Source organism: Oreochromis niloticus, linkage group LG19 (assembly GCF_001858045.2).
Source record: "Oreochromis niloticus isolate F11D_XX linkage group LG19, O_niloticus_UMD_NMBU, whole genome shotgun sequence".
Lineage (NCBI taxonomy): Eukaryota > Metazoa > Chordata > Actinopteri > Cichliformes > Cichlidae > Oreochromis > Oreochromis niloticus.
In genome coordinates this window covers 10475347-10502601 of record NC_031983.2, presented here as the reverse complement: position 1 = coordinate 10502601, position 27255 = coordinate 10475347, and the positions used below count along the sequence as shown (strand labels likewise).

At 40.4% G+C, this 27255-nt stretch overlaps 3 protein-coding genes across 8 annotated transcripts in view; 2 read left to right on the top strand and 1 right to left on the bottom strand.

Moving 5' to 3' along the window:
* The first annotated feature begins 205 nt into the window (after positions 1-205).
* Positions 206-24035, top strand: flvcr2a (FLVCR choline and putative heme transporter 2a). Of its 5 annotated transcripts, XM_005476919.3 has the most exons (12): positions 1044-1229; positions 9712-10396; positions 12925-13066; positions 14960-15100; positions 15951-16018; positions 16326-16429; positions 17727-17837; positions 18557-18662; positions 18772-18883; positions 20016-20080; positions 20905-21024; positions 21377-24035. In XM_005476919.3, exons 1-11 carry the CDS (start codon positions 1186-1188, stop codon positions 20977-20979), a joined length of 1653 nt encoding a protein of 550 aa, XP_005476976.1. In that variant the 5' UTR covers positions 1044-1185; the 3' UTR covers positions 20980-21024; positions 21377-24035. The 5 variants fall into 5 exon arrangements, with proteins under 5 accessions (XP_019204159.1, XP_005476976.1, XP_019204157.1 ...); XM_019348612.2 differs by lacking the exon at positions 20905-21024; XM_019348611.2 differs by having other exon boundaries at positions 20905-24035.
* erg28 (ergosterol biosynthesis 28 homolog) lies at positions 23553-26661 on the bottom strand. 2 transcript variants are annotated; one of them, XM_005476918.4, is made up of 5 exons: positions 26528-26661; positions 26116-26270; positions 24534-24624; positions 24320-24438; positions 23553-24204 (listed from the first exon to the last, which is right to left on the bottom strand). In XM_005476918.4, the coding sequence occupies exons 2-5, from the start codon at positions 26246-26248 to the stop codon at positions 24116-24118; spliced, it is 432 nt and encodes a 143-aa protein (XP_005476975.1). In that variant the 5' UTR covers positions 26249-26270; positions 26528-26661; the 3' UTR covers positions 23553-24115. The 2 variants fall into 2 exon arrangements, with proteins under 2 accessions (XP_005476975.1, XP_003453116.1); XM_003453068.5 differs by having other exon boundaries at positions 26116-26253; positions 26528-26653.
* Positions 26199-27255, top strand: part of ttll5 (tubulin tyrosine ligase-like family, member 5) — a 58145-nt gene continuing 57088 nt past the window's right edge. Inside the window, exon 1 of the mRNA XM_025901033.1 lies at positions 26199-26327. The gene's annotated coding sequence lies outside the window, so the exon portion shown is untranslated. The remainder of the gene's footprint in view (positions 26328-27255) is intronic.

Sequence of the window (27255 nt, the reverse complement as noted above, 5' to 3'; positions counted from 1 at the left end):
ACACCAAATGCTCAGCATGCACGAACAAATAAGCACAAAGACGCCCATTGTTGTTATCAGAGGGGATTTAACACGCAGATTAAAACCGCAGTGGCTGATGCAAAAGGAACTAAAGCTTCAGGAGAGAAAGGGCTGACAGGAACGTTACTGTAAAATAGCTGAGCTCCGAGTGGGTATTTTTTGCGGCATAGTGATAATTTGCTGTGTTGCAACAGGGGATGAAGTCGAAACATGCAACAGTGCTGACATGAGCAGCTCAGACAGACTGCTCTGTGTCGTCTTCAGAGGTTATCTCTGCTCTGTTATGTTGAGGGTTTCCCTCCCGAGCAGCCACTGTCATTTCTTATCTCAACAGCTGGGTGGAGTAAAAGCCGGTGTCAACACATTCTTCAAAGGGAATTTCTCAGAAAGCTGAAGTGTATATACTCAGGAGCCGGTTAGACATCTCAATTAAAGGCTGATCAGTCTAAAGTGGTTCGAGGCAAAGAGGAAGTCAGACAGCTGAATAGTTTTTGGCAGCGTCACGTGGAACGAAAGTGATACTTTTTTTCCCTCCTATTTTCGTTTTTTTTCTTTTTTTGTTTCTTTTTTAAAGGAAATCTTAAGTAGGTTAGTGTAGTGGTGACTGTGCTTCACTTCAGTTCAGTTCATTTCTGGAGCAGATAATGGGGGACAGGTGCGCTCCGGATACGATGGAGAATGGTCCACACATGGGAGTAATAGGTCCAGCTGCCGCGGACCCCATTGAACACAGCGGGATCATAAACAGGGAGAACGGCTCGGGGGTCACTACGCGTCTATACATGAGGCGATGGGTGATAGTGTTCCTGTTCAGCTCTTACTCTCTGGTCAACGCTTACCAATGGATCCAATACGCGATCATCAGCAACATAATCATGAAGTTCTACAACGTGGAAGCCTTCGCCGTGGACTGGCTGTCTATGGTCTACATGCTCACCTACATCCCCTTCATCTTCCCAGTCACCTGGCTCCTGGATATTAAGGGACTGCGGGTCACAGCGCTGATTGCGAATGCGCTCAACTGCGCCGGGACGTGGATAAAGGTGGCCAGTGCCAAACCCAGCCTATTCTGGGTGACCATGCTCGGACAGTTTATGAGTTCCTTTGCCCAGGTTTTCATCCTCGGGATGCCCTCCCGCCTGGCGTCGGTGTGGTTCGGAGCGAATGAGGTTTCCACCGCCTGCTCCATTGGAGTTTTTGGCAACCAGGTGAGTTGACGCAGGGAGTCGGTTAAACAGACCTCAGCATCCTGTTTGTTGCGTAAAACCCATGAAAAATATTGTCTAATATCTAGTACCTTTATAGACATTATAAGCCTGGAGTAGAATGGCTCGATTAACATCTTAAAGTGGAAGCAATTTAAATATTTCCATTTGGGCCCAGCTGACTCAATCTTATCCCTTCAACTTTACAGAAGAATAAGTTATGGATTTAATCAAATGCAAATATTAGGCTGTATAAAGTTAGATGTTTTGATAAAGCTTGTTGCATTAAACAATTTGTTTAATGCAAATAATGATAGAAATACGCCGATAATGACATTCTGCTTCATTGGCTATGTTTTTTTCTTGGTGCAATTAACCATTAAGCATTTGTTTTTTGTTTTTGTTTGTTTGTTCGTTTGTTTGTTGGGGGGGGGGGTCATTAATTTGTGCCTCTTGCCTGCATCTGTGATAAATGTGTGTGTTTTCTTCACTTTCCGCATGCAGTGAACTGTGGGTTTTGGGGGGTCCCTCTGTGCGACCTGGTACACATCTGTGTCCACCAGGCAGCCCGGCCCTGACTAAATCTGATCTGAAAAAAACTGAAGGAGGAATTTGTTTTTGATTGTTTGAAAAAACAGTGTGAGTGATGGATACACCCACTACACCAGTTATATTTAAGCTGTACGGTCAATATCAATGCATTGCCATTGCAGTGGTTATTTCTCTTTGGGTGTTAGCTATTGTCCTCAATTGGTAAACTAAATTGGGGAGACTAGGTATATTTGTAAAATTAAGAGAGCTGTAGCGTCGCCAATCCGACCAATCAGAGATGAGATAGGAGTCATGTGGTCACTTCAGTGTCTACCCTGTGCCGTTCCTGATTTCAGGGTCAGGGTTAGATAGTCGCAAGCAGAGGATTTTTAACAAGAAAGCACCACACAGAGATTGAGCTTGCTGTTTGACCCCAAGATAGTAGAGGGAGCTCTTTATTAATCACCTGCTTGCGCTACACTGTGCTTCGAGTGTCAATAACAGCATAACCGAACTCCATAAAACAATAACTGTCACAGTGACTTTGTACCGCAGTATAAACACAACAGCTAAGAGAACAGCTAAAATGAACGTAACCATAAACAATAAAACAAGAGCATCTATACAGCAGAACATGTCCCAAGGCATGATGGGAGAGAACTAGCTGGGTTATAACAAAGAAATGCGATGTCTGTGGCATTCTTGCAGGGCTTTGAATAAGTGCCATTTATAGGAAACAAATGTCGGTATTTTATGTAAAAGTCTGAAAACTGTAGTGCAAAAATTAATTGAGTTACAGATGCTAAAGCAAACAGCCAGTCTACCCTACATGTGTTTGCAAACATGAAATGAGACGCACACAGGATGTTTAACCAGTCCTTATAAGATGATCTGTCTGCTCTGTGGCTACATTTCCACTGAATTTTATTCTTGTTTACTTTGCACTAGCAGAGGATCACTTCACATCCTTAAAAGTCACTTATGTACCCAGAATCTTTGCAAGCTACAGAAAACTAGTTTACTTACTGATATACAGGACAGTGTTTTCATGTGTGACATTAACACAGACCCACCAATGTTTAAGTAGATTTTTACAGTGTAGTTTGAGGGATTTTTGAAGAAAAAAGATCAGTTCTGAAGTGTATAATATGAAAAAAGAATTCTAAACTTCTAAAATATAGTAAAGTCATACAAAAACGAAACTTTTCACTGCACTCAATGCAGCCTTGTCAAAATCGTTTTTAGAACCACCTTTAGCAGTGCTAGGTTGATGTAATCACTTGCTATTGGATTTTATCAGTCTTGTATCACTCTGAAGGAATTTTGTCCCATTCTTTTTTTACAGCATTGCTTCAGTTCATTGGGGTTTGAGGACATTCATTTCTGCACATGTTTATCAAGGTCCCACGATCAGACTGAGGTCTGGACTTTAACCGGGTCATTGCAACACCTTGATTCTTTAGTTTTTCTGCTATTTTGTTGTGAATTTCCTGCTGTGCTCATTTTGGGATGATTGTCTTGTTTTATAACTCAATTTTGGCCAAGCTTTCAGTCAGACAAATGGTCTCACATTTGCATACTTTAGCATAGAGAGTGGTTCATAGTTGACTCATTGACTGCAAGTGCAAAGTCCTGTGCCAGCAAAACAAGCCCGAATCAACAACCTGCCACCACTGCGCTTGACAGTTGCTATGAGGTGTTTGTGCTGATATGTTACTTTTGGTTTTCACTGTGCATCACGGTCAAATATCTCCAATTTTGGCTTATCTGTCCAAAAGATATTATTCCAGTAATTTTGTGGTTTGTTCAAATGCAACTTTACAAACGTAACCTGTGCTGCAGTGTTCTATTAAGAGAGTAGAGGCTTTCTCCTGGTAACCTTTACAAAAAAGCCATACTTTTTCTAATTCTATTGTCATGAGCTTTAATATCTAATGTACTAACTGAGCCCTGTAGTGTCCGAAATATAGGCGTTGGAAACAGATGTTAGTAAGTCGTGCTGTCCAAAAAGAATAAAATTTTTGTTTTAAGATGGCTAAAATTACTGTAGATTTCAAAAAAAGCTACTAAATAGAAGTTAATGATCTGATATTGAAAAAACGATTTAATTTATAGCAATAGAAACAATATCTGCAAAAAAAAGACCCCTCAACCTTCCTTGTTGCTGTAAAATGTGGAAGCTGCAATGCCCAACATTTGGAAAAGTCCATGTTGTCTGTTAGGCATGCTCCCTTAAATGTTGCATCACTAGAAAGCCCCGGTTGTCCTCTTGACAGTAGGATTCATATATATTGCATAAATTGTTCTTAACATAGAGATTATGGTCCCCTCAGAGGACAAGGATGAATCACTGAGTCTTAGGAGGATATAAATATATTTTTTTAAAAATCCCCCCGAGCGTGAGATTTGCCAGGTGGGGCAACTGTAAAGTCAAGTTTCCAATTAGAGGTAACGAGATAAGAGATAACTCTTTATTGTCATTCCACAGTCTAGTACAATAGTACAACAAAATTGGAAACTGTCCCACTCGGCACTACGCACAACGCAACACAACACAACACAACACAACACAACACAACAAAAACAAGACAACACAGTGACTTAACTTAATAAATAAAAAGAAATAAAAAGAATGACTGTATGAATAAAAAGAATGAGTGTATGTTTTTATTGCACATTGTTATCATTATCATTATTATTATTGTTATTGCCCCCCCAAAAAGTCCAGGGAGGTAGCCAATCAGGTCAACTGTTAGCATTGATTAGGGCTATTGCCCTGTTGTAAAAGCTGTCCTTTAGTCTGTTTGTCCACGACTTCAGCAGCCTGAATCTCCTGCCTGACGGCAGCAGCTTACACACCCGGTGTCCTGGGTGGGTGCAATCCCGTAGGATTCTGTGTGCCCTCTTGAGACAGCGAATGCTGTACAGGTTCTTCAGGGAGGGAAGAGGATGTCCAATGATTTTTTGGGCAATATTAATGACCCTCTGAAGTGCCTTTTTGTGTGCCATGGTGCAGCTGGAGAACCATACACAGATGCAGTTGCTTTCAATGGAGCAATGGTAGAAGACGATCAACATCTTCTTCTTCAGGTCCATTTTTCTGAGGGTTCTCAGAAAGCGGAGATGCTGTTGGGCCTTCTTTAAAACCACCGAGGTGTTTGAGCTCCATTGGAGATCTGTGTCTATGTGCGCTCCCTGTTGATGCTGACAGGCTGCAGCTCAGACTTCCTCCTTCTGAAGTCGACTACCAGCTCTTTTGTCTTGGTGGTATTGAGGTCCAGGTTGTTGTCTGCACACCAATCTGACAGCCTCTGAACCTCAGCTCTGTATGCCGTTTCGTCTCGACTAGAGATGAGCCCCACCACGGTGGTGTCATCTGCGAACTTAATGACTGCGTTGACTGGGTGGGTACTGACACAGTCATGTGTGTACAGAGTGTACAGTAGGGAACGTAGTACACAGCCTTGTGGGGAGCCGGTGTTAAGGCTGAGGGCTGGGGAAAGACGAGGCCCCACTCTAACTATCTCTAACTCTTCACGGTCCGAGAGAAAGTCTCTGATCCAGTGGCAGGTGGTAGGAGGAAGTCCGATATCCAGCATTTTTACTATTAGTCTGTCCGGGAGTATCATATTAAAAGCAGAGCTAAAGTTAAAAAAAAGAGCTGCCTAGCATAACGCCCCTGTTGTTCCAGGTGAAAGATGGTGGTGTGGAGTGTTGTAACAATGGTGTCTTCAGTTGATCTGTTAGCTCTGTATGCGAACTGGAGCGGGACATTAGTTTTTTTTTTATTTCACTTTGACTTTTGTTTCAGTTTAGTTTCCAGAGTGGACTTCCTCATTTCAGTTTAGGTTTGTTTTTTTAATGATTAATATTAGTTTGCATTAGTTTCAGTGTTGGTTTTTCTGTTTTGTTTTTGTTTGTTTTTTTGTAGTTATTTCTGTACGGGGGGCATATGCCAGTAAAAGTCAGTAAAGGGATTACATTAAAAAAAACACAGATATTGTTGAAAGGAGATGACTCCCAGTGTTGTAGACATCCAAAGTCCCAATAAAACACATGCATCAATGCAACATCAGGAAAGTTGTAATAAAACATTTACCTAACTAACAAATACTAAAACTGAGGATATTTCTTCTATATTTTTTATTTTATTTTAGTTCATTTTTCAAGTTCACAAAATAATTTCAGTTTTTTCATTTTATTTTAGTTAAGTAAAATGTTTTTGCATATTTAGTTTTTTTAAATGAACTTTTAGTAAATTATAATGACCTTAATTCAGAAACAGATTATGTAATATATACATAATGTTAATACTGAATTAAACACTCTAAAATGAATTAGGACTTTACAAGTAAGAATTGAATTTCCATCTCCCAAAATATCACTTCCTGAGCATTCCTTAACTCTGAAAATCTCTTATCTTCCTCTTTTGTCGTCTTTTCTTGCATCCATCAGTCAGTGTCACATATTGGGTTTTTTTCCCTCTTCCTGAGAAATGCAGCAGGTGTACCTTTAGCTAGTAGACACATTGAGTGATTAACTGCACAGAAACAGTTGGTGTTTTTGCTGCTTTTTACTGAAATTTTATAAATGTTGCATTTGAAATTACCTACTTCAAAACCATTACTCACTTTCATGCCGCTTCTGTAGTGCTACACAGATGCTGAAAGTACCACAACTTTATCTCTGACCGGAACAGGTAACGTCCCCTAGTAGCCATTAAAAAGAGTGCATTTGTGTTCATTTTTAATGTATTAAGTGAAAATATATTACTTTGATATTTAGTTTTAGCATTTTCAAGTACCGGGTTAGGTTTTGGATGTAAAAACTACTTTGTTAGATTTAGCCAATTAAAAAATGTGTCAGGTTTAGAACGGTACTGTACCCCCCCCCCCAGCATGTTTGCACTGAGTAGGAGATGCTCTGTATCTCATTGTACAACTGTATAGTGACAATAAAGGCATTCTATTCTATTCTATTCTATTTGCTGAGAGACCGGGCTGGTTTTGAATGAGGGGAAATGACGTGACCGCTGTCGCCATCTTTTGCTGGGTCAGTGTATTTACTTCCATGCCGTCTTCCCCAGGTATCGTAATCTCACAGTTTTGTTGTTAAGTGATTTGTTTACACTTTAATGTGCAAAACTTACATTAAATAAACTGAATGTTTTCGTATATCTATTTTTACACAGCTGATAACGCACCATATTCTTTCAGGAAGTATAAAGTCTTATCGTGATCCATAAATGCCACAAAAAATAAAATAATAAAAAAAAATCTTTCCGATATGGAGCAGGATATCCCTGAAATTATTTTACGATCGGCTTATCATAGTGTTTAAAAGTTTTATTGCTCTGATTGTGTGAAAATAGGACGAAAGCACTGCCAACAAAGCAAACCTGGTTGTTCCGCAACTACTGTTTCGTCTTTCATTCAGACGTTGTCAGTTTACCATTTCACATGACAGTGTTTCCCTAAAGACGCTTGTCGGCAGCCACGGTGACGCGCGTTTGTGGTTGTAATTTCAATATTATGAATGAGTTTTTGACTGTTCTTTACTTCCCTTCGATCCTTCCGTGGATTTCACACAGAGGTGGTGTAGATAGAGCCTGGAAATTTCCAGCGTGTTTAAAGACGCACTGTAAGAAAAGCCAGGTTTAGAGCTGGATGTTGACTATATTACTCATTAACACAGAGCATCCATCAGTGTGACGACTGGATTTCACTACTATACCGTTCAGCAACACTTTTTATTAATATAGTACATTTTAATATTTGATTACTTTGATTAATGCAAGTATTAGTGTTTGATTTGCTTAGCAAACAGTATATTATGCCTTATGTTGAAAATAAGACTAATATGATCAGAACTAATCGCGGCTGATTGAGCTACTCTTATGACGTGAAGGAGTATGGGGCGGCGTTACAAATATTTTACTAAATGTTGTAAAAAATGACTCGAAAAAACATGCTTTTGTAAGATTTAGAGCTAAACGTGGAAAAATGTTGCCGTTAATTTCGGCATGTTTCAGTTTACAAACGGCGCCCCATAATATGCCCATAAAGGAGAACTTAAAAACAATATGATCGCTGGCTTTGAGCTGTCGTTTTTGTGCTCTATTGTTGACAAAGACAAAGAGCAGTAGTTTTTATATAACGCTTATATAGATTCAAGGACTCATTGCACACATTTGAAGGTCATTAGCGTCACCTTGTCGTGCATCCACGTGAGTACAGTCAGAAGAAAACTCATGAAAAACTAATCTATGAAATATGAGACACTTGGCTTAAAATTAAAGTGGCATTCGGCAGGTGGGGGTTCCCTAAGAGTCTCAAGTCGAAGTGTCTCAAGCGTGGGCAAAAAATGATTATGGTTCACAGTAATTTCTATTGTGTGTAACTGTTTCCTCCATTTATCCTCAAATTAGTTGATATTTGAAGGTGCACATTGCAGTGCAATAATATCTTCCCTCAGAAGCGTTAAAGCAAAAGTAACGAGCCTGTTTTGTAAATGTATGGAGCAGAAAGTACAGATACTTGTGTAAAAATGTAGGGAATAAAAGTAAAAAGTTGTCACAAAAATACATAGTCAACTAAAGTACAGATACCTGAAAATTTGACTTACCATCTCGGCTAACTACACATTTAAGATACACTTCACCTTATCTAAGAAGCCAACCCAAAAGAATTTCTGCTGGGATAAACAAAAGTCTGCTTATCTTATCTTATCTTATCTTATCTTATCTTATCTTATCTTATCTTATCTTATCTTCAACATCTTTTATCATAACATACTTGTTAAGTCTATGGCTCATGCACCCATGCTTTCAGTTCATGTGCAAACTAAAATAACTGAGTAACTAATAATTAATTAATAGCTGTTGCTTTAATAATAATATACAGCTGAAAAGCCCTCAAGATATCAGCAAATCTAATGTAAGCATTTAATTTTATCTCTATACAGGCTACAGTTTGGAAGCTTGCTTGCTCTGCTATCCTTCTGTAATGGTTAATCCACCAGTATGCACAAGCTCTTTAATTGAAATGATTTTTTTATTGATAAAATATAATTATTATTGTTATGCTTGATTTTTCAAATTTTCTGTTTATAAAGAAACAGAAAAAATAATAGTAGCCCATGCTCAATGAGATGTGGATATAAACATCTTCAAATTAAAGCTGAATCACATACCAGCAGTGCACTGGCATGTGACTTAACACAACATAAATGTGCCACTGTGCTAATCCCGCCTGACTGCACTGTGTAAACTGACCATCTTCAGGTCTGCCAGTATTGTAATGCCAGAGACAGATGACATAATACAAAGTGATTGCACATTGGTAAATCCAATTTAGGAACCAGAAACACTCAACCTTAATAACTGGTCTACAAGCAGTTTGTTACCGTCACTTCATGTTTGAGTGCTCAGGGAGACTTCCCCTCTGTGTCGCAGCATGGCAGCTGTGCACACTCAGCATTCCTCTCAATGAACTTTAACTCGTCTGACACATTTATGTATGTGTGAGTGTCATGTGCCTATACTTAGCAATAAAACCAAGTTGCTCTTGTAGTTCGTCCTTACATTTACATGCTATGCTTTTATGCGATCTCACATGGAAGTAGGAGTTTTAAATGAAAAGTAAAACGCATCCTTGGTGTTAAAACCACCAGAGAAGAAGGCCGAACCCCGACATTTGCAGCTGGGTATGTAATTGTTGACTGAAATCAGAGTCTACTCACATACTGCTCATTATATTTAAACTGCACCCCAGATTCACCTCTGGTAAATCAGCCAGCAGTAATAGGAAGTAATCTCCAGTTTAGGATCAGCGGGCGAGCTTGGTTATGATCAGCATTTAGGAAGTTCCTGCTGGGTGGGAGGGCTTAGTCAGGTAAGCTGCCATGGTGTTAAGAGAGTGCACACACAAGAAGAATTGTTTGCTCTTCCCTTCAGCTGTTGGGAGCCACAGAAGCCTGAAGGAAGAGGGAAGACTTTCACTGGGAGCGACATGAATTCTGAGGATGAAGTTTCTCACGAGTGGGCGGAAAGCCTCGACAAGGCCAGGGTCAATGATTGCACCCCAACAGGGAAAGAGAGAAACAGCTTGCGAGAATACGCGTACTGCCTGCCTCTGGGAGATGGTGATGACACCTTGGAGCCATCAGCCATCGACACCGCGCGTCTCTTTCCGCTCATGGAGACCAGGCTGTACAAACGGCGTTGGGTGATGCTCTTCATCTTTAGTGCCTACTCCATGAGCAACGCCTTCATGTGGCTGCAGTACGGCATCATCAGCAACATCTTCATGCGCTTCTACAGCATCGGCACCCTGGCCATTGACTGGCTCTCCATGATCTACTTTCTCACCTACATCCCTCTCATCCTACCCGTCATGTGGCTCCTCGACAATCGGGGCATCAGAGATGTTGTGGTGGTGGGGTCCGCCTACAACTGCATCGGGGCCTGGATCAAGACGGGCTCGGCGGACCCCAGCATGTTTGCTTTGACCTTCTTTGGACAGTTCATGTGCTCGGTGGCCACGGTTTATATCCTGGGCATCCCTTCCAGACTTGCATCTCTGTGGTTCGGGCAGCAGGAAGTGTCCACCGCCTGTTCCATTGGGGTTCTGGGAAACCAGGTGTGTCTTTGTTTACCCGCTGGGTTAAAAAAAATGTGTGTATGGTGTTATTCACTTTTCTTCTTTAAAGTGGGCGAGAGTGAATGAGAGCTCTGTCATCTTTAACTCTTTGTGCAGTATATTAAAAAAATAGCATGTTTCTGTTAGGTCAAGCTATCTTGATTTGTGATTGCGTGTCTCTGCTCCTGTGCATTCTTCTTTCCAACCTTCTTCCAGAGTCCGCAGGTTTAACAAAGCCAGTCACCTTCTTTGCCACTAGTGAAAACTAATAGCTAGTAATCCCTTCAGAGTAAAGGATCTTAAAGAAACGATGAATCCAGCATGCAGTACATGTTAGCATGCTGGATGCTGAACCATTTCAGTTCTATTAAAGTACTTCACATACCAGGCAAGCAGTATATGGGAATTAGAAGGGCATAGTTTACATTAAGCTTTCTCTCCTCACTGAGTATTTTTATTGTTTAAACATTACTTGGATTACTAGTATCAAAATTTGAATTCATAAATTCTTCATTCTTAAATCTGCTGATAGAAACTAGAAGAAAATACGTGATAGGGAACCATTGTCTGACAGAGACTTCCAAACTGTGAGGAGGGTAGAGGGAGAGAAGTGAACAGAGTATAGCTCTTTCCAGTAAAAAAAAGGGATAGCGGTATTGTCTAAGTGGTCAAAGTGACTTCCTCTGTGTCTGTATGTGTGTTTGGTTTGTTCTTTCTAGCCAGGGGAAAATTACTGGGGATGGCGGGTGACTTCCACCGCTTGAGCTGCCTGCTTCTGTGCAAGTTTCCTCACCTTGGGTAAATTAACTGTATAGTGAGATTGCACTAAGAATGCTGTTTGCATGGCAAGGTAGTCAGGTCTGCTGGGGCGGGTGTGTGTCACTGCTTTTGCTTTCCCTCTAAAAATCCTGAGAACGGCATTAGACAGACAAGATCATCTGGAAATTCCAAAAAAGGTCACAGGAAATGTCAGCATGCATCAAATGAAATCTAATGTACCTTAAATTTACCCACAAAACATAGAGAGTGATAGTTTTATGCAATTTTAAGTCATATCTAAAGTAAAGAGTGAATGAACAGAGCACACGTGGTGTACTCGGCTATATATCAGTTTTGTGATCTCTCCACAGTCTCTAACACTTTTCTCATCTTAGTGACTGCTCTGAGCTCGCTGTGGTGCCCTTTAACCTCCAAAGCTGAACCGTGTCCTCTCCCACCATCATTAGACCAAACACCAAACACCGGCGCTTGTCATGAATGTTCTTGTTTTGTGCTTTAAACCCGCTCCCTGCCGATGAAGATGAAAAGGACACACTGCTGTCGATGTTTACTTGCTCACCATGGCTTAATTGCTTTGGCTGCGGTCCCTAAAACTGGATGCTTCCAAGTTTTCAGGCTGAAGTCGTTTTATGTAATACCTTGGACATTTAGAAACAGTTCACATTAGCAAAGAATTAGGTAAGGGTTTCATAAAAGCCTGTGACGCTTTGAAGATCAAACAGAAGTAACTTCAAGCGAGGTCACTGTAATGTGGCGCCAATGAATAATAAACCTTTTTGGATAGTTTTGACGAGGTTATACAAAGTCTTTAGTTTGGTTCAAATGTGTGACTGTGTCTGTTGTGAATGTTTTCTAGAGCTTTTTCTAGTACACTGGCAACAAGGTAAGCATTATAGCAAAGTTTCTAATCTGTCTGAAGGCTGTAGAAGGCAACAAGTGTAACAGTGGGTGTAACATTCTCGGACGACTGAAGGGCTCATGCATATTTCTGTTTCCACTCGTCAAACACTTCACAGGTTTGTTCCTCACAGTCGGGAACGTGTCTCGTCACCTTTCCTCCTCTCACCTTTCCCCTAGAGTGGAGGGACCGCGGCCGGTGTCCCTTCTGGAATGTTCTTGTGACTGTAGGAAGCCGAGGATGTTGGCACTGCTGCTGTGGTATTCAAATTCGGAACGTTTACCCCCACTCCCTTCCCATTTACCCAAGATCCACTAGAAGTGTTGCTTTTCACTGAGGTTGGCTGGGGTTTTAAAAGTTAAATGTAATGTAATCTTCATGTCAGGCAGTTTACAAAAGAATGGTGACTTACTGTGTAACCTGTCTCTGTTAAACAAAAGACTACAGACGGGTCATGCTATTTATTTTGCTACATATGGCAAATAAGCATATATTTGATGTTTTATAATAAGAGGTGTACCATCACTCACACTGATTGCAGCAAGTCAGTCATATGCCAAACAGGCATTGACATTTTCTGCATCAATTACTTATTTCATTTTTTATTTATGTTTTTGGGGTGTTTCTTGGTTTTTACAGGGCATCATATAAAAGTGCAAACTTTACCCTTTTCCCAAAGCTTTAACTCACCTTTTCTTTTCTGCTTCTTTATGTGTTCAATGATGTGTTTGGTGTTATAGCTTTTTTAAAATTTGGACGTATGTGTGTGTGCGAGTGTGTGTGTGTGTGTGCGCAGGCGTCACCTCAGTCAGTGGGGTCATTTTCTTAATTATGTGTCTCTCGCTTACAGTTGGGTATTGCCATTGGGTTCCTGGTTCCACCCATCCTCGTGCCTAACGTGGATGACATGGACGAGCTGGCACATCATATCAGTATCATGTTCTACATTAGCGCAGGCGTGGCCACCGCCATCTTTGTCCTTGTGGTCATCGGTAAGTCTTTAAAGGGACGATGAGTGTTCATACACGTCAGTTACGGCTTGGAGCCTTTGTAGAACCATTTTGACTATTTCTGTTTGAAACCTAAATGTTGTGTAGAAGAACCTTGGGAATTTTCAGGGGAAGAAAATCAGGAAAAGAAAATAATTCTGTGTGCCGCGTCACAGAATCATCAGTGAATTTTATGCATTGGTCTCCTGTAGACACTGACGCCACTGTTTGCAGCTTCCAGCCATTATTTGATGTGATGTTGTACCGCCCTTTCTGGCCTTGGAGACGCATGGATCCGAGTCTAGATTGAGCCTCACATTTGTGTAAAAGAGCCAATGGGTTAGAGTTCTTGTCAGAGCTCTTTACTCACTCATGCAGCAATCGCCCACTGCAAGTCACCTTAAGTGTCACTCAGCGCCCACAGCTATTGGTGTGAAAATATATTAAGCAAAGCATCATCTTGACAGTTTGTAGTTTCCAGTGTTACCTCACATTGACTCCTTCGTCCACTAGAAGAATTACACTGCTGTTTTAAATGAGAACACAAAAGAGTCTTTGAAATCATCTTTGCAGCAAAGTGTTCGATATGAACATCCAGACTTGTGTATGGCAGAGCTTTTCATAGAGATGCCTGCTCCTCAGCTAACTCCGCTGGGAAGCTGAGCCTGCCCGAGATGTGCTTTCTAGCGAAAAACTCAACATCCCTTCAACTCCACCAGATGAGCAGCTGCGGTAATTGCTGTAATTGTCCACATTTTGATGAGATGAGTTTTGACATGATGTGAAATACAGGCAGGGGCTCAGGGAGTCATAGCAGAGTTTTAAAAAATCACCCCCACTCCACCCCCAGCTCTGTTAAATCCTCTTTTCACCTCCACCAAGGTCTAAAAGTCATAGAAAGTCAGAGAAACATGGTGGAGAACCAGTCCCTTGATTACTTGGATATGCTGACTAAATAACTCAAAGCAAATCCTTGGGACGCAATCACCTGTGACTGTGTTTGAGGTCAAAGGTTGGTGATTCCAGTTTTTACTCATTGTGGTGTCTCGTACAAAGAAAATCTGTATTTCACTTTACATACTGCACAGATATATCTGCTTGTCCCATCAAGCATGTTTTACTTATTTAAAAAAAATAAATATAATCACATGTGAAGCGTGCACTGCCAATTCTAACTACACATAATGTATATTTATGCTGTCAGGAAGTCAGGAATATGCATCATATTTGGTAACTCACTAAACTCAATAGGGAAAGATTAAATAGAATAACAATACAGAAAGTGTTACGGAATCTATAAATAAAAGAAATACAGAAAATGTCAACCTGCTATTCAATAAAACTTATTAATCTACGACTTATGCTAACAGGAGAAAAGTCACTTTTTTAGCCACTTTTGTATTTGATATTTGATATTATATATATATATAGATATATACTTATATATTATATCAAAAATTTTTTTAATGCTTAAATTTGGTGGCTGACTTGATGGAGGCAGTGTCCAGGGGGGCACGTCAGATGTCACTCGCTGTGTTAGACACTTACCTGCATTTTCTTAGAAAGGCTCAGTCGAGCATCACATGGACTTTGTACTGGAGAGCTGGCAGGTTAAAGATTATTCCATATTCTCATATGTAACTCTGTTGGACAATGTCTAAAGACGTTCAGAGCTGCTGTATGTGTGTTAAAACCTGCTTTGGAGACTGATATCTTATCTTTAGAAGCATGTTTACTTGTGTTTGGAGTCCGCTTTCGCTGTTACTTCAGCATCACACTAAACTTTGCTCTTTGCCCCTGTTCGGTGTTTTTCCGACCGCTGTCCTGCTAAATCTTATATCTTCAAAACCAAAGTAACCTCCAGAAATGCTGCGTTTGTTTGTGTTTGCTTTTCAGTGTTTCAGGAGAAACCTGAGCTCCCACCCAGCCAGGCCCAGGCACAGGCCAGGAACATGCAGCCTGACGAGTACTCCTACACAGCCTCCATCTTTAGTCTGCTGCGCAACAAGCCCTTCATGCTCCTGGTGATCAGCTATGGTGGGTTCCTCCCTCTTACCCATACTAAACATGCAAACTGGTAGCAGTCAGCCCCACCCTTTCTAGGACTAAACTTTTACCCCCATAAGAGTTAAGGATACTGTGCATTATGGTCTATGTAACTCTCATTCACAGTCCTTATCGGCCTCTGAGCACATATATGAGCGTGTCATTAAAACTAATGGAGTTTGTGAAGCATTGACCTGATTGTTTTTTGTGATAGCATTTTTTGGCTCAAAGGTCACTAAATAGTGACAACATAGGAAAGACAGACCAAACTTGTTCATGTTAAAGGGCTGTTTGATTGTGTTAGCAGCTGTTTCTCAGACTATAGACTTCTTGCTTTCTTTCTAATCCTTTTAAAATCCATTTCCTCTCCTCCATCTTTAGTTTTTGGCAATTGTCTACCTTCAGTAATTATAACAAGAATCCTCTGCTGAGTTTCACAAGGCAGTTGTTTTACTAATACCCATACACACACATTTATTGATTCATATGTAGTCAGTTAGAATGCTAACATGATAAGCTGCTGGGAAACAGAAATGTTCATGTTTCAGTTTAAAGCTTTCAAAAAAGGAGAAAGTTTTTGAGTAGGGGAGTATACTCCCTAAACATGCCCTAATAATCTGATTATAATGTCTCTTGTTGCTTGGCACCTAGAGGCACGGATTTATAGGACTATATTTAAATATTATTAGTCAAGCACTATCTCGGGGCTGATACAGAGATATTGCGTGAGGTTCTCAAGAGTTTTTAGTTAGAAGCATCAGGTCCCATCTGGTCCCCAGATGAGACCACCTTTCTGTGCAGATTGTCTCACAATAAACTGTTTTCTGTTTGTGGTCTACAGGCTTGAACGTTGGCTGCTTCTATGCTATTTCCACACTGTTGAACCGGATGATCATTGAACACTATCCTGTAAGTCCCTATTATAGCCTTTTTTTTTTTAAAAGGTGCATTCCAAACCGATTCTGTTTTTATGTCGTGTTTGTCGACTTTATATTTTCTGCCTTACCTTCTCTAGTCTTCCTTGTGGCTTATGCTCAGATTGAATAGGCCCAGCAGGTAGACACTGTTTGACCGCATTTAACACTGAGCTATAAAGCATCCAAAGATATGGTCCTGACACAGATAACAGGAGTATGATTGTTACGGCTCAGTGCTTCTAGGAACTGACTGCATATTGTGACTTCACAGGTGCAAATGCCAACATTTTCTCTTTCAGGGTGAAGAGGTGAATGCTGGGAGAATTGGTCTGACCATTGTCATTGCTGGCATGGCGGGCTCCCTCATATGTGGCGTATGGCTGGACAAGACCAAAACCTACAAGTAATGTATTTCTTTTAACCCCGTTTTTCAATAATGTGTACTAAAATCAAACACACAGCTATGTTTTCTAACAAGAACCTACATTTGAGTCAAATCCTAAATATGCACTATACACCATGTCCGTCAGAAGATGGCTACACTGTGATCATAAAAGGCTGAGTATAAATTGAACTCCACACCATTGCACCATCAACACCTTGAACCTACAAGGCAAGATGAATCCATGATTTCATGTTATTTATTTTAACTTTTGACCCTACTATCCGAATGTCACAGCAGAAATTGAGAGTCCAGGCAACGCTTTTATAGTCTTCTATTGTCCAATTGTGGTGAGCCCATGTAGTTTAAGATTCCTGCCATTAGCTGAAAGGAGTGGTAAACCATGGCATCCAATAAACTAATGTCATTGTTTCCTACAGTCAGATTCTGATGGAGCTTCATGTGCACATGTAAAAAGATGCTCCTCTGAAAGGAAATGCTTCTATGTAATTTTCAGTCCTCGGGATCAGCATTCTCACTTCTTCTCTGCAATGTTAGCTGTGCTTTAAAACATCCACTCCTTGCATGAATGTCCTTTAAGTCACTCATCCATTCACAGAGAGATGTCCAAGTGAATTAGACCATTTGATTAAAAGAGGCGCGTATTAGGATGCAGCATAGCCGAGTTTTCTGTGTGGTGTTGCTCGCTGCTTATCTGAACTGGCAGGCTGTACTTTACTGGTACTTCTAAGTAGCTTCTCAAGCCTTTTGCCACTGCATTTGATGGAAAAACACTAATCATAAATTACTTCTTTCTACAAAATGACCACTTCCTTTATTCTGCAAGTTAGTGATTTAGTGTTGATAAACTGCCTTCATTAATGTGGCATAAAAATGTTTATGATTAGAGGAAGATCCTCAGTCCACAGATTCCTCACATGCCATTAGGATGGTTATCTGTCAGAGCAGTTAAGCCCAGATTTATAATGTGGATCCTGACTCTCACACTGTCCTCACGTAAGAGTGAGCCAGAGGACTACGCTATATTAACAAAAATGTTTTGCCGCTTGTTTTACGCATGGTTGTACAAGAAGCAGCTTCAACAGAGTGAATTTGTTTTTGCAGATTGGCGTTGTTGTGACAAGTCGTTGGTGACACAAAATGCCATTAATTTTTTTTTTATTCGGAAGGTTGAGCATCTTTATAGTTACTTTTTATCGCTTGCGTTACTCCTTATTGCACCCGTCATAACATTTGCTATAATACATGGCTTAATGTCTTAAACTTTATTGCTGATGTTATTCTCCTGTCTCCACAGACAGACCACCTTGGCTGTGTATATCCTTTCTCTAATCGGGATGCTGGTCTACGCCTTCACCCTCAACTTGGGTCACCTGTGGGTGGTGTTCGTTACAGCTGGAGTTTTAGGGTAGGTAACCATTAAAGAATATGGACCACCATGGCCATAAACACCACAGTAGGCTCTATCAGCCAACAGGTAACAAAGCTGTGAATGATCTCTTATATTCTGCCATGTAAATATGATGGAGAAAAAAAAGATGTTTCTCATACTTTCATTTATTTAAAGAAAACATTTCGGCAAGCGTCAGCAAAGTGAAAAATGCTGAGGGGCTGGCAGCTAAAGGGTTACTGTGGAGCTGGAAATCCATTTATTGAAAGTGTTTTGAAAACTGGTTAGCTAAACAGAAGCTTTATTGGCACATGTGGGTTGGCATAGCGTTGACACTAGTTTTAACCTCGGGGTAATGATGAATCATGTCGGTCACATTTAAAGTCCTGCTCAAAACTGATGAAGCTCTGTGTTGTTCAGTTTCTTTGTAGCAGGAATGCTGCTTTTTTGAGCGAAAGTTAATGCTCCACACTCCACAGGCTTTGTCAATAATTGCTATTTATGGTAAGCTGATTATGCCCATATCTGGTTTCCATAGCAATTCCTTTGTCTGCTTTTCACCGAGAGAGGACGTATTAAACCTCAATATACACTTGGCCTACTTTTACATTTGTGGAGCATTTTTTTCTGCAGTTTTTGGACAGTTAAAAATACTTTAGTCACAAAATGCTACGCTGCACAGATCAGACACTTTGTTTTTATATTTTAGTTTACCTTCATTTTCTGTCTTTCTCCAGTTTCTTTATGACAGGATACCTGCCTCTGGGTTTCGAGTATGCAGTAGAGCTCACCTACCCAGAATCGGAGGGGACCTCGTCTGGACTGCTTAACTGTTCAGCTCAGGTCAGTAACGTTCAGCACGTATGACCGCAGAGTCAGAGAACAAACAAATAACATATCATAACATGTCATGTTGTTTGGGCCTTTAAAGAGCTTCTCACTCTCATTTCAGATCTTTGGAATCATTTTCACCATAGCTCAGGGAAAGATCATGGATAAATGGGGAACTTTAGCCGGAAACATATTCTTGTGCATCTTTCTGCTAATAGGAACAGTGCTGACAGGTGAGATGTTAACCTCATCGCTGTAGATTTGGGCAGTTTTCCTTCCCATGCCTGCGAGTGATACTCCAGACCAACTTATGTGAAACCATTTTGTGTAAAACTTGGACTTGAACAAGGACTCGACTCTTTCATAGGCGAATGCTGCCTCCTAGTGGCTAAATTACTTTTCACACTATGTTAAAGTTGTAGTTAAAGAGGACCAAAAATACATTTTTTATTGTCGATCTCTACTAGAGTAGCTTTGCATGATTCACAGCTAAAAATAACGCATATGCCTCGTTGTAAGCCTTGGTGCAGCCTATGCAGAGTCCCTTCTTTGTAAGTCAGCTTTTTTCTGGTCATGTGCTCTGTATGACAAAGGTAAGGATATACACTGTCACTGACATCATACAGAGCTAAGAGCAGAAAAAACAATCAGAAACCACATGTTACAGACATCTGCAGCCGGAGGTTTTGGCTTGTTGGAAATGCCTCAAAATGCACTGAACTTATTTGAAAAATAGGTCTTTTTTCCTTAAGACCTTTTTATTATGTTCTGATATGTAAAACCTTAATGGCAGGCGTAGTTTCTTTTTACCACAACTGTCCTTTTTATGATCTTATGTATTGTCCATCTACTCTTCAAATTGAGTTACAGAAGCTGATAAGCATGTGTAAGTAAAAGTATGCTTTTTGCAATATCTTACCTGTGCACCTATCAGTCTGTCTGCACAGAGACAAAACACAAAGATGTTGAAACAGTGCTAAACAGTCATAGGTTTGTCCGCATATCCCACTAAGCTGAGAATAAGTGTGAAGTACTGTTAAACCAGTAGTGCTTTTAGCTTTATCCATTGAAACAGCGCATATCAAAGCTGCATTTAGATATCCTTCCTCCATCCTCTCTGAGTTGTCACAGGAAGGAGGATATCTTTGATTCAATAATCTCTGAGCACCAAAGGATATTCTGCATGCTGACCCAGAAAACTAGTTTTAAAGAAAACACGTTATATAAAATACAAGAAGAAAACATGGGAGTAGCGATTTTAAAACTTCCACACCAGTATGCTGTTCTATTTAAATTTTAACTTTATTTTCCACAAAATCAAGCATCAGTAATTTAATGTGTTTCATAATATTATTATTATTGCAGGATTTATCAAATCCGACCTCCGACGGCAGAAGGCCAACCAACAGGTTGAGGTGCAGACAGTGAGTGTAAGTACGACTGCGTGTGTTACATGAAGTCAGAGGTGGGATGTGTGTTAGAGCCCACCCTGGCTCTGGATTGAATGCGCTCTGAGTGGTTTTCTGCTGGCGGCTTCTCTGCAGTCACTCACATTGCAGTCTGCTGCGGCAGGCTTGGATGCAAAGCGAATGCAGGCGGTCGTCCCGCTGCACTGGTGGCAGCTTTCTCCGTAAGCTGCTAAAAATGTCGTTTTCTCTCAGCTATGCTTCATCTAACAGCTCTCTGGCTCGCTCTCATTAAAAACATGTTTCCTTATTCTTTGCTTTAAAAAGCGTTGCTTTGGTTTAATGCTTAAAACGGGTGCAGCTGAGAGCTGTCAAATAAATATTTTCAGCTAAAAGAAAATTTGTATTAATACCCACTATTAAAACTAAATATGAGGTGACTTTTGTAACTTCGGAGATGTTCATGCTCACCTGTTGTCAGGCTCGGGACCTCTTGCTTTCTTTCTTTGGCCTTTTTGTCCTTGTGATATTCCAGTTTTAACACTACAAACGCAGCTTAAACACCAGTAATCCTGCACACCAGTGGAATCAAAGTGATAATAGTGCAGTAGATTTAAAAAAAAGAAAAGGAAAAAGAACAAGAGATGTATCTAAATAATTAATAAAGCAGAACTAATGATACATGCAGTTTCCTGATCAAAGGCTGTGGAAGCCTGACTAGCAGGTGGTATAGCTGGGTGTGCAGGTGTTTCTGGATGCACTGGTGGTGTGTTATGAAAGAGATGGTGGAAGATGAGGGGGACCCCTTAGGGCCCCTCAGAGGTGTGACCCCAAAGCTATCATTCCAGCCTGCAGGCTCCCTGTCATCGGTGCAGGACTACGGGGCCACGTCGTGCGGCAGCCCCTGGCAACGGCAGTCTTGACATAAACCCACAAGCTCACAAACACCAAAACACACACCTGCCAAGGTAGGGCACACTACAGTGAAACAAAGTGATACAAACCACTGTCTGTTTGAGTTTGCAAAAATAGGGGTTTAATGATTATGTACACGATCATGTTTGCATTTACTTGAAGGTGTAACGGGTTGAACTGCAGCGTATTGTACTCGACTGCACAATCAGCCCTTTAAATCGCACAAACAGATTCTGTGTTATTGTGGAGTTAAACGTTTATCTGGTCATTTCAACTCATCTGAAGCTCATTGTGAAAAGAAACATGATGAGGTGTACTGAATGTGAAGAGATGTTTGTTGCTGATGTAATATTGATGTGGAACTCTGCTTCCACTTGTCTTATCACTCATGTCTGTCCTTTGCAGACAATTACTGCTGATCTGGAAAGAGGAATCTCTCCACCTGAAGTCTTGAAAGAGGGGAGGTTGTGAGGAAGACAGATATTTCTCTGTCCAAGATATCAGAATATCACCGTGTACAGATTAAAAACAAATAAGACACATTAAAAAAAACAGCAAAAACTGACACATCGACACGCACAATCATGCACAAACGACTGAGGAGCTGAAAACTGTGAACTGTAAGTACATGAAGGCTGAATCACAGAGAACAGTGTTGCTTTATGGAGTTCTGTTTGGACTCTGTGATGCAGAAATCCACACTGGTATTAGATCCCAAACCACCATGGGGGAATGCACTTTCAAGGTTTTTACATCATGAAATGATGGCATTTTACATGTCTTGTTAAGTGCAATGTATCTGCCACTTTAGTGACTCCAACCTTCAATCTAACTGAATTCTTTTCCTAGTTTTTCTTCTGACCGGTGTTAATGTAGTGTTTTATGCGTTCGACTGGCAATATTGTGTGTAATTTAATTCCGTCTTTACATTGATGAAGGTGTCTCGTGTTAATGTTCTGTGTTTAGAATATGTGTGTTCAATGCAGATTAAGGACTGCGACGTGTTTACCTGTCAGGCAGCCAAGTCACCTTTCGCCTAATCGAGGCTTTCGTATCTGTCGCCTGCCGTTCAGGACGACAGTATTACTTGTGAATACTTCTGATTCTCAATACAATTGATGCCATGCATCTGAGTTCGCTTTGAGGGGGGGGGGGGGGGGGGGGGCAATATTGGCCCCAGTTTACTGTGACTGACCTCTTCAACAAGACACAACAGGCGAGAACATCTGGAACGTAAAGGATGTCAGCACAGCGGAAAATAAGAACAACACAATGGGAGATTGAGACTAATCAGATCTACTGCCCTTGTCACTTTGCACACTTTTTATGTGTACTTTTTACTTTTGGTACTGTAGAATTATACAAACAGGCGACAAATCGAAGGAAAATCCATCAGAAATATGTCTTAGGTGTTGGGCCAGCACATGCCAGAGTCGGCGTAATGCAGCATAGTTCTTGTGGAAAATATTACCTAATTTTGTGTGAGTAATTGTAGTGGCAAGCAAACATAACATGGCCAAAATCTCCTCTTTATGTTCAATGTGGTTAAATTCTGGTGACTTTAAAGGCTTAACACATCTTATTTTCATAGTCATTGAGTTTCCCAAGTGTCCAACAGATGTGGCCTTATCTGAGGACCACTTTGCACAGTTGTGCACCAATCCTGAGTGGACCTAAACAGTGCCAATCAAATGCCTTCCACAGTCTGTTAGAGCCCAGGGTCAAGGGCTCAGTGGTTTTAGTGTTTTCCTTCATTTTGTTGCCTGTTTGTATTTTATGCTGTGTAACTAGTATTTGTACAAATTTTTACTTCAGGTATTTTTGGGAAGTTGTCTCGAAATGTTGGTATTTCATTAGGACTTTTATGTGTCTGTGAGACGTTCTAGTTATTCTTAGGCACTTTAAAGTGGAAAAAATGAAACTGCAATACACACTATGGGATTTTGAACACTGTACCAAAAACAGAAACTAAATTAAGAACAAATCTATATATTTATAGATAAATAAGCCCTAGCTAAATGTGTCTATGTATTTTTGTATTTCCCCACAATGTAGCCATGTTTAAATCAGGAGATTTATGCTTTCTTTAACCCAAATATGAGAACAGAGCAAAACAGGGATTTCAGTCTTTAGCACACATCGTGCAAAAACACAATTACACCTTGAAAGACACTTCAAACAAAGGATTACAAGACTTCAAAATACAATTGCCACACTTTTTACAGAAATAACAAACATCAAAAATCAAGATATTTTTTAAAAATTAAGTTTTATACAAAGTTATTTGTGCATTCCCGGGGTGTACAAATCTTTCACAGCACACAACAAACATCAAACCAACCTCTGCTGTATGATTTTTCTAATGAGGTGCGTGGTTTTCTACTGCGTAGCCTTCCGAGATCTTTGGTACATCTGGGCTTTCTTTGATTGAAAGACTAGAAAACTGTACTTTCTCTGCTCTGGTGCAATAAAACAATCGTGGTGAAGAGAAAATGTGTATAGTGGTCATTCAGCAGCACCACACCGAGACCGAGAAAGAATAAACTATCTGTGCTGTTAAGACAACAGAAAACTCCAGATATTGCTCTTTTAAATATGAAATCATTACAAATTATAAAGCAGCACACATTGACCACTGTATTTTAAGATATACACCAATCAGTCACAACATTAAAACCACCTGCCTAATCTGCTGTGTTCCTCTTGTGCCGCCAAAACAGCTCTGATTCCTCGTGAAGGCAGGGTCTCTGAGGATGTGCCGTTTGGGAGCACGACAGCAGTGGTTGTCCCCAAAGATCAGCCTTGCTGGGGCACATCCTACAAAGGCTCATTTGGATTAGGGACTACTAGCTTCTTCCTGTGTTTCAGCACATCATCAACTGCAGTCGTGGACCAGGAATTCCAGGTCCCGGTGTTTCCCGGCAGAATATTGTAGTTTCACAAGATAATAGTATTTATTTGACCTGTGAGGGGTTTTAATGTTATGGCTGATCTCTGTAAATGTAAATAGTGTCACAGTAGAAAGTGAATTTACATCAGCATATCCTGTTCTTCAAGGCAACAAGCAGCACACGAGGACCAGTTCACAAGAGGCTGGTGAAGGTGGATTCAGTTCAACAACAGGAAACTCCAGATTGCTGGGACTCAGTTACGCTTTTTCTGTCGTGCTCCAACTTCCTCCTGTGTTTCTGGAAAACACTGGAATCCAATGAGCATTCCTATGATGGAAAAACCTGCAAAAACACAGTGATGTACTTTTAACTGATTATTCCAGTGTGGTGTGATTTAACTTCGTCGTCCTGATGGGGAGTCAAACAGAGGTTTTTATCACTATTATTCTTTACTCACTTGCCACAATGAGAGGGGCCATGACTCCGATAGTCAGCGGCGCAGTTTTGTAGATAAAAGCCTCAGATAGGAAGTGGCCCAATGCCAGGACAAACGTCCATAAGGTGATGTGATAGAGCCTGCGAGAGCCAGAGTGACACAGTGTAAAAACATAACCCATAGACTTCCACCAGAAATTAGTTTTTATAGTGCAGGAAACAACACGATGCCTTACGTTCTATTCTGGATATCAATGGCGCAGGCACAGCGAATGATCGACGACAGCAGCGTCCAAATACCAAAGGTTCGAGCTTGGAGACCATTTACTGAGAAATTAAATAAATTCAGATACAATATATCATGATAGAGAACATCCATTATAAGTTAGTTGAGAACAATGCAAGAGGGTTTATTGGAGCTCTTTTCATTTTTTTTTTTTTTTTACCTTTGGAGCTGGTCAAGCTGAGGACATTGATTTATTATCTAATTCTAAGATCCCATACACTAACCAGACACTTTATTAGTTACACTATGCTTGCACCAGGTTGGACCTTGTTATGTGTTCAGAACTGCCTTAATTCTTTCACAGCATCCCAAACGTGTTTTATTGGATTGACTTCTGGTGACTACAGAGGCCATTTGAGCTCAGTGAACTCACTGACATGTTTGAGACCAGTTTGAGATGATTTGAACATATCCAGCCAGAAGCAACCGTCAGTAGATGAGTACACTTACGTAATCATGGCCACAACAATACTCAGTCAGGTCGTGGAATTTAAACGGCACTCAGTTAGTGCTAAGGGGCTCAGAGTGTCCCCCCAAAAATACCCCACATCATTACACCATCACCACAAGCCTGAAAAATTGGATTTTGGATGGATTTATACTTTGATGTTGTTTTACAACAAATTCTGACCCTGTCATTTGAATGTCATAGTAGAAAATGAGACTCATGAGACCACCAAATATTTTTCTGATCTTCAGTTGTCCATTTTAGCTGATCCCTTGTAACCTCAGTTTCCTGTTCTTAGCTGACAGTAGTGGCACCTGCTGCGGTCTTTTGCTGCTTCGAGGGTCGACATATTGTACTGAGTTGTTGCCACATGTTTGGGTGGTGAGATAGCAGTTGAACAGGTATACCTAATAAAGTGTCCAGTAAACGTAGAGCAGTGTCTGGTTTGTTATGCCACCTGTAACTGCATTTTTCTGGAAGTGTGCCGCATTACAGAAGTTTTCTGCAATACTACTTACTATGGTGAAGATTATAAAAAACAACAACATTTTAATGCCCTAAATTACTATGTTTTATTCATGTTTTTAATACAAAGTAAGAAAAGAAATTCAATATTGTGATTGCACAGGATTAGAATTATTGTTGCAGTCCAGACCAATGAGAATAACAGCAGCTTATAAAAGGCAACACAATACTACAAAGGCTACAAGGGCTAATAATTATTATAAATGAATGCTTTCAAACTAAGTATATATTTTCCAATCTAAAGTGAAGTCTTGCTAATAACTACTACTAATGGTTTGGATCGTATTTGGGAGAAATGACCTTGTATATTCTGATTATGCTTAATAAGACATTTATACGTGCTCTATATAGACTCTGCACGCCAGTGATATGCAGGCTAATAGGCAATTAGTCAATGATCATCACGTGCATTTTAACATAAAGTGTTGCTTGGTATTCGAAGCGTGTGGTGTTTGCCTAACTTCTACTAATACTAGAGTCACAAACTAATCGCGTTACTTTTAGGGTTGTCAGGTTGCACATTCCACTTCTGTCAGAAAACAAAATCCAGTTTTCTCACCAAACTCTGGCATGCCTGTGTAGAGCTTTTCGGACAGAAAACTGTGATCTCTGAAACTCTGCACGGTGTTTCCCATCGCGATGACGGACACCATCACCAGCCAGCTCCGCAGGACGTTCAGAAAGCGACTCATCTCTTCTGTGTGGAAGAAGCACCTGTCAGAGAGGAAAACTCTGCCGGTTCATTGCAGGACACACCACTCCGAACTACAGGTCAGTACAAACCCCGGTTATATAACATTAGCAATGGACGGATGAATAGATGCATTTCTATCTCATGTCTAACATAAGACGTTAGCTGGCAATACATCAATAACTCATATGACATAACAAGCTAACCCTGGATTAAGCAGGTTTCTACAATTAGCTAGCCTATTATACTTTAAAATATCACGAGTACTTCATGTATTTACCTGACTGCGCCTGTCAAACTATCATATTCCCGACAAAACAGGGGTATACTAGCGCTAGAAAAAGTGGGACTGAAGCCAACCGAGTATGGCGAGTCTTTCAATCTTGGCTCTGTGGGGTTAACCAATAAGAGCGCTTAAAAATGGCTCCAGTTAATCGTACCATGATTGTGATTGGCGATTTCAGGCGTTAGTGTTCCGCCTCTTTTTTCCCTCTAACCAATCTACATATAGCAATCCTGTCGCGTGTGGACAGTAAGGTAGACTGCGTCCAAACAAAGAGTAGCTGTAGAGCAAGAGAATTATGCGCAGTGACGTGCCTCTACGAGCAAGGCTTGGCACTTGACAGCCACCTTTGTAACGTTTCCGGGTACTTATTCCGAATCTAAATCTCAATTAATTTTATTATTAGTGGTAATTGTGAACATGAAAAACTGCATCTATAGAAAGACCTGTGAAATAATGCAAAAGAGGTTCGAATTTTGACTCAACTAATCTACGACTAAACACGGTCTAAAATACGATTTTAACAAGCATTTATCCACTGGAAGTTATATCTATATTCTCTCACAATCTTAATTCAATACTGTTTGAAAGCCATGCATTTCTTTTATATAAAAATAGATGTAGATTTGAGGGGTCCCAGTATTTTGGAAAATGCTTTAAAAAGTAATAAAGTATTATAAATGTTATTAAACATTAAGGCACACCAGCTCACTGTGCAGCAACTG

Bases quoted from the DNA above. Each gene is read 5' to 3' on its own strand.
- flvcr2a (XM_005476919.3), top strand. From the start codon at position 1,186: ATGAGGTTTCCACCGCCTGCTCCATTGGAGTTTTTGGCAACCAG. The intron at 13,067-14,959 runs GTAAGTCTTTAA...TTTGCTTTTCAG, and splicing joins CTTTGTCCTTGTGGTCATCG to TGTTTCAGGAGAAACCTGAG. The intron at 18,884-20,015 runs GTGAGATGTTAA...TTATTATTGCAG, and splicing joins AATAGGAACAGTGCTGACAG to GATTTATCAAATCCGACCTC.
- erg28 (XM_005476918.4), bottom strand. From the start codon at position 26,248: ATGAGTCGCTTTCTGAACGTCCTGCGGAGCTGGCTGGTGATGGTGTCC. The intron at 24,625-26,115 runs GTGAGAAAACTG...TTAATTTCTCAG, and splicing joins CACAGGCATGCCAGAGTTTG to TAAATGGTCTCCAAGCTCGA. The intron at 24,439-24,533 runs GTAAGGCATCGT...TGGCTCTCGCAG, and splicing joins ATTGATATCCAGAATAGAAC to GCTCTATCACATCACCTTAT.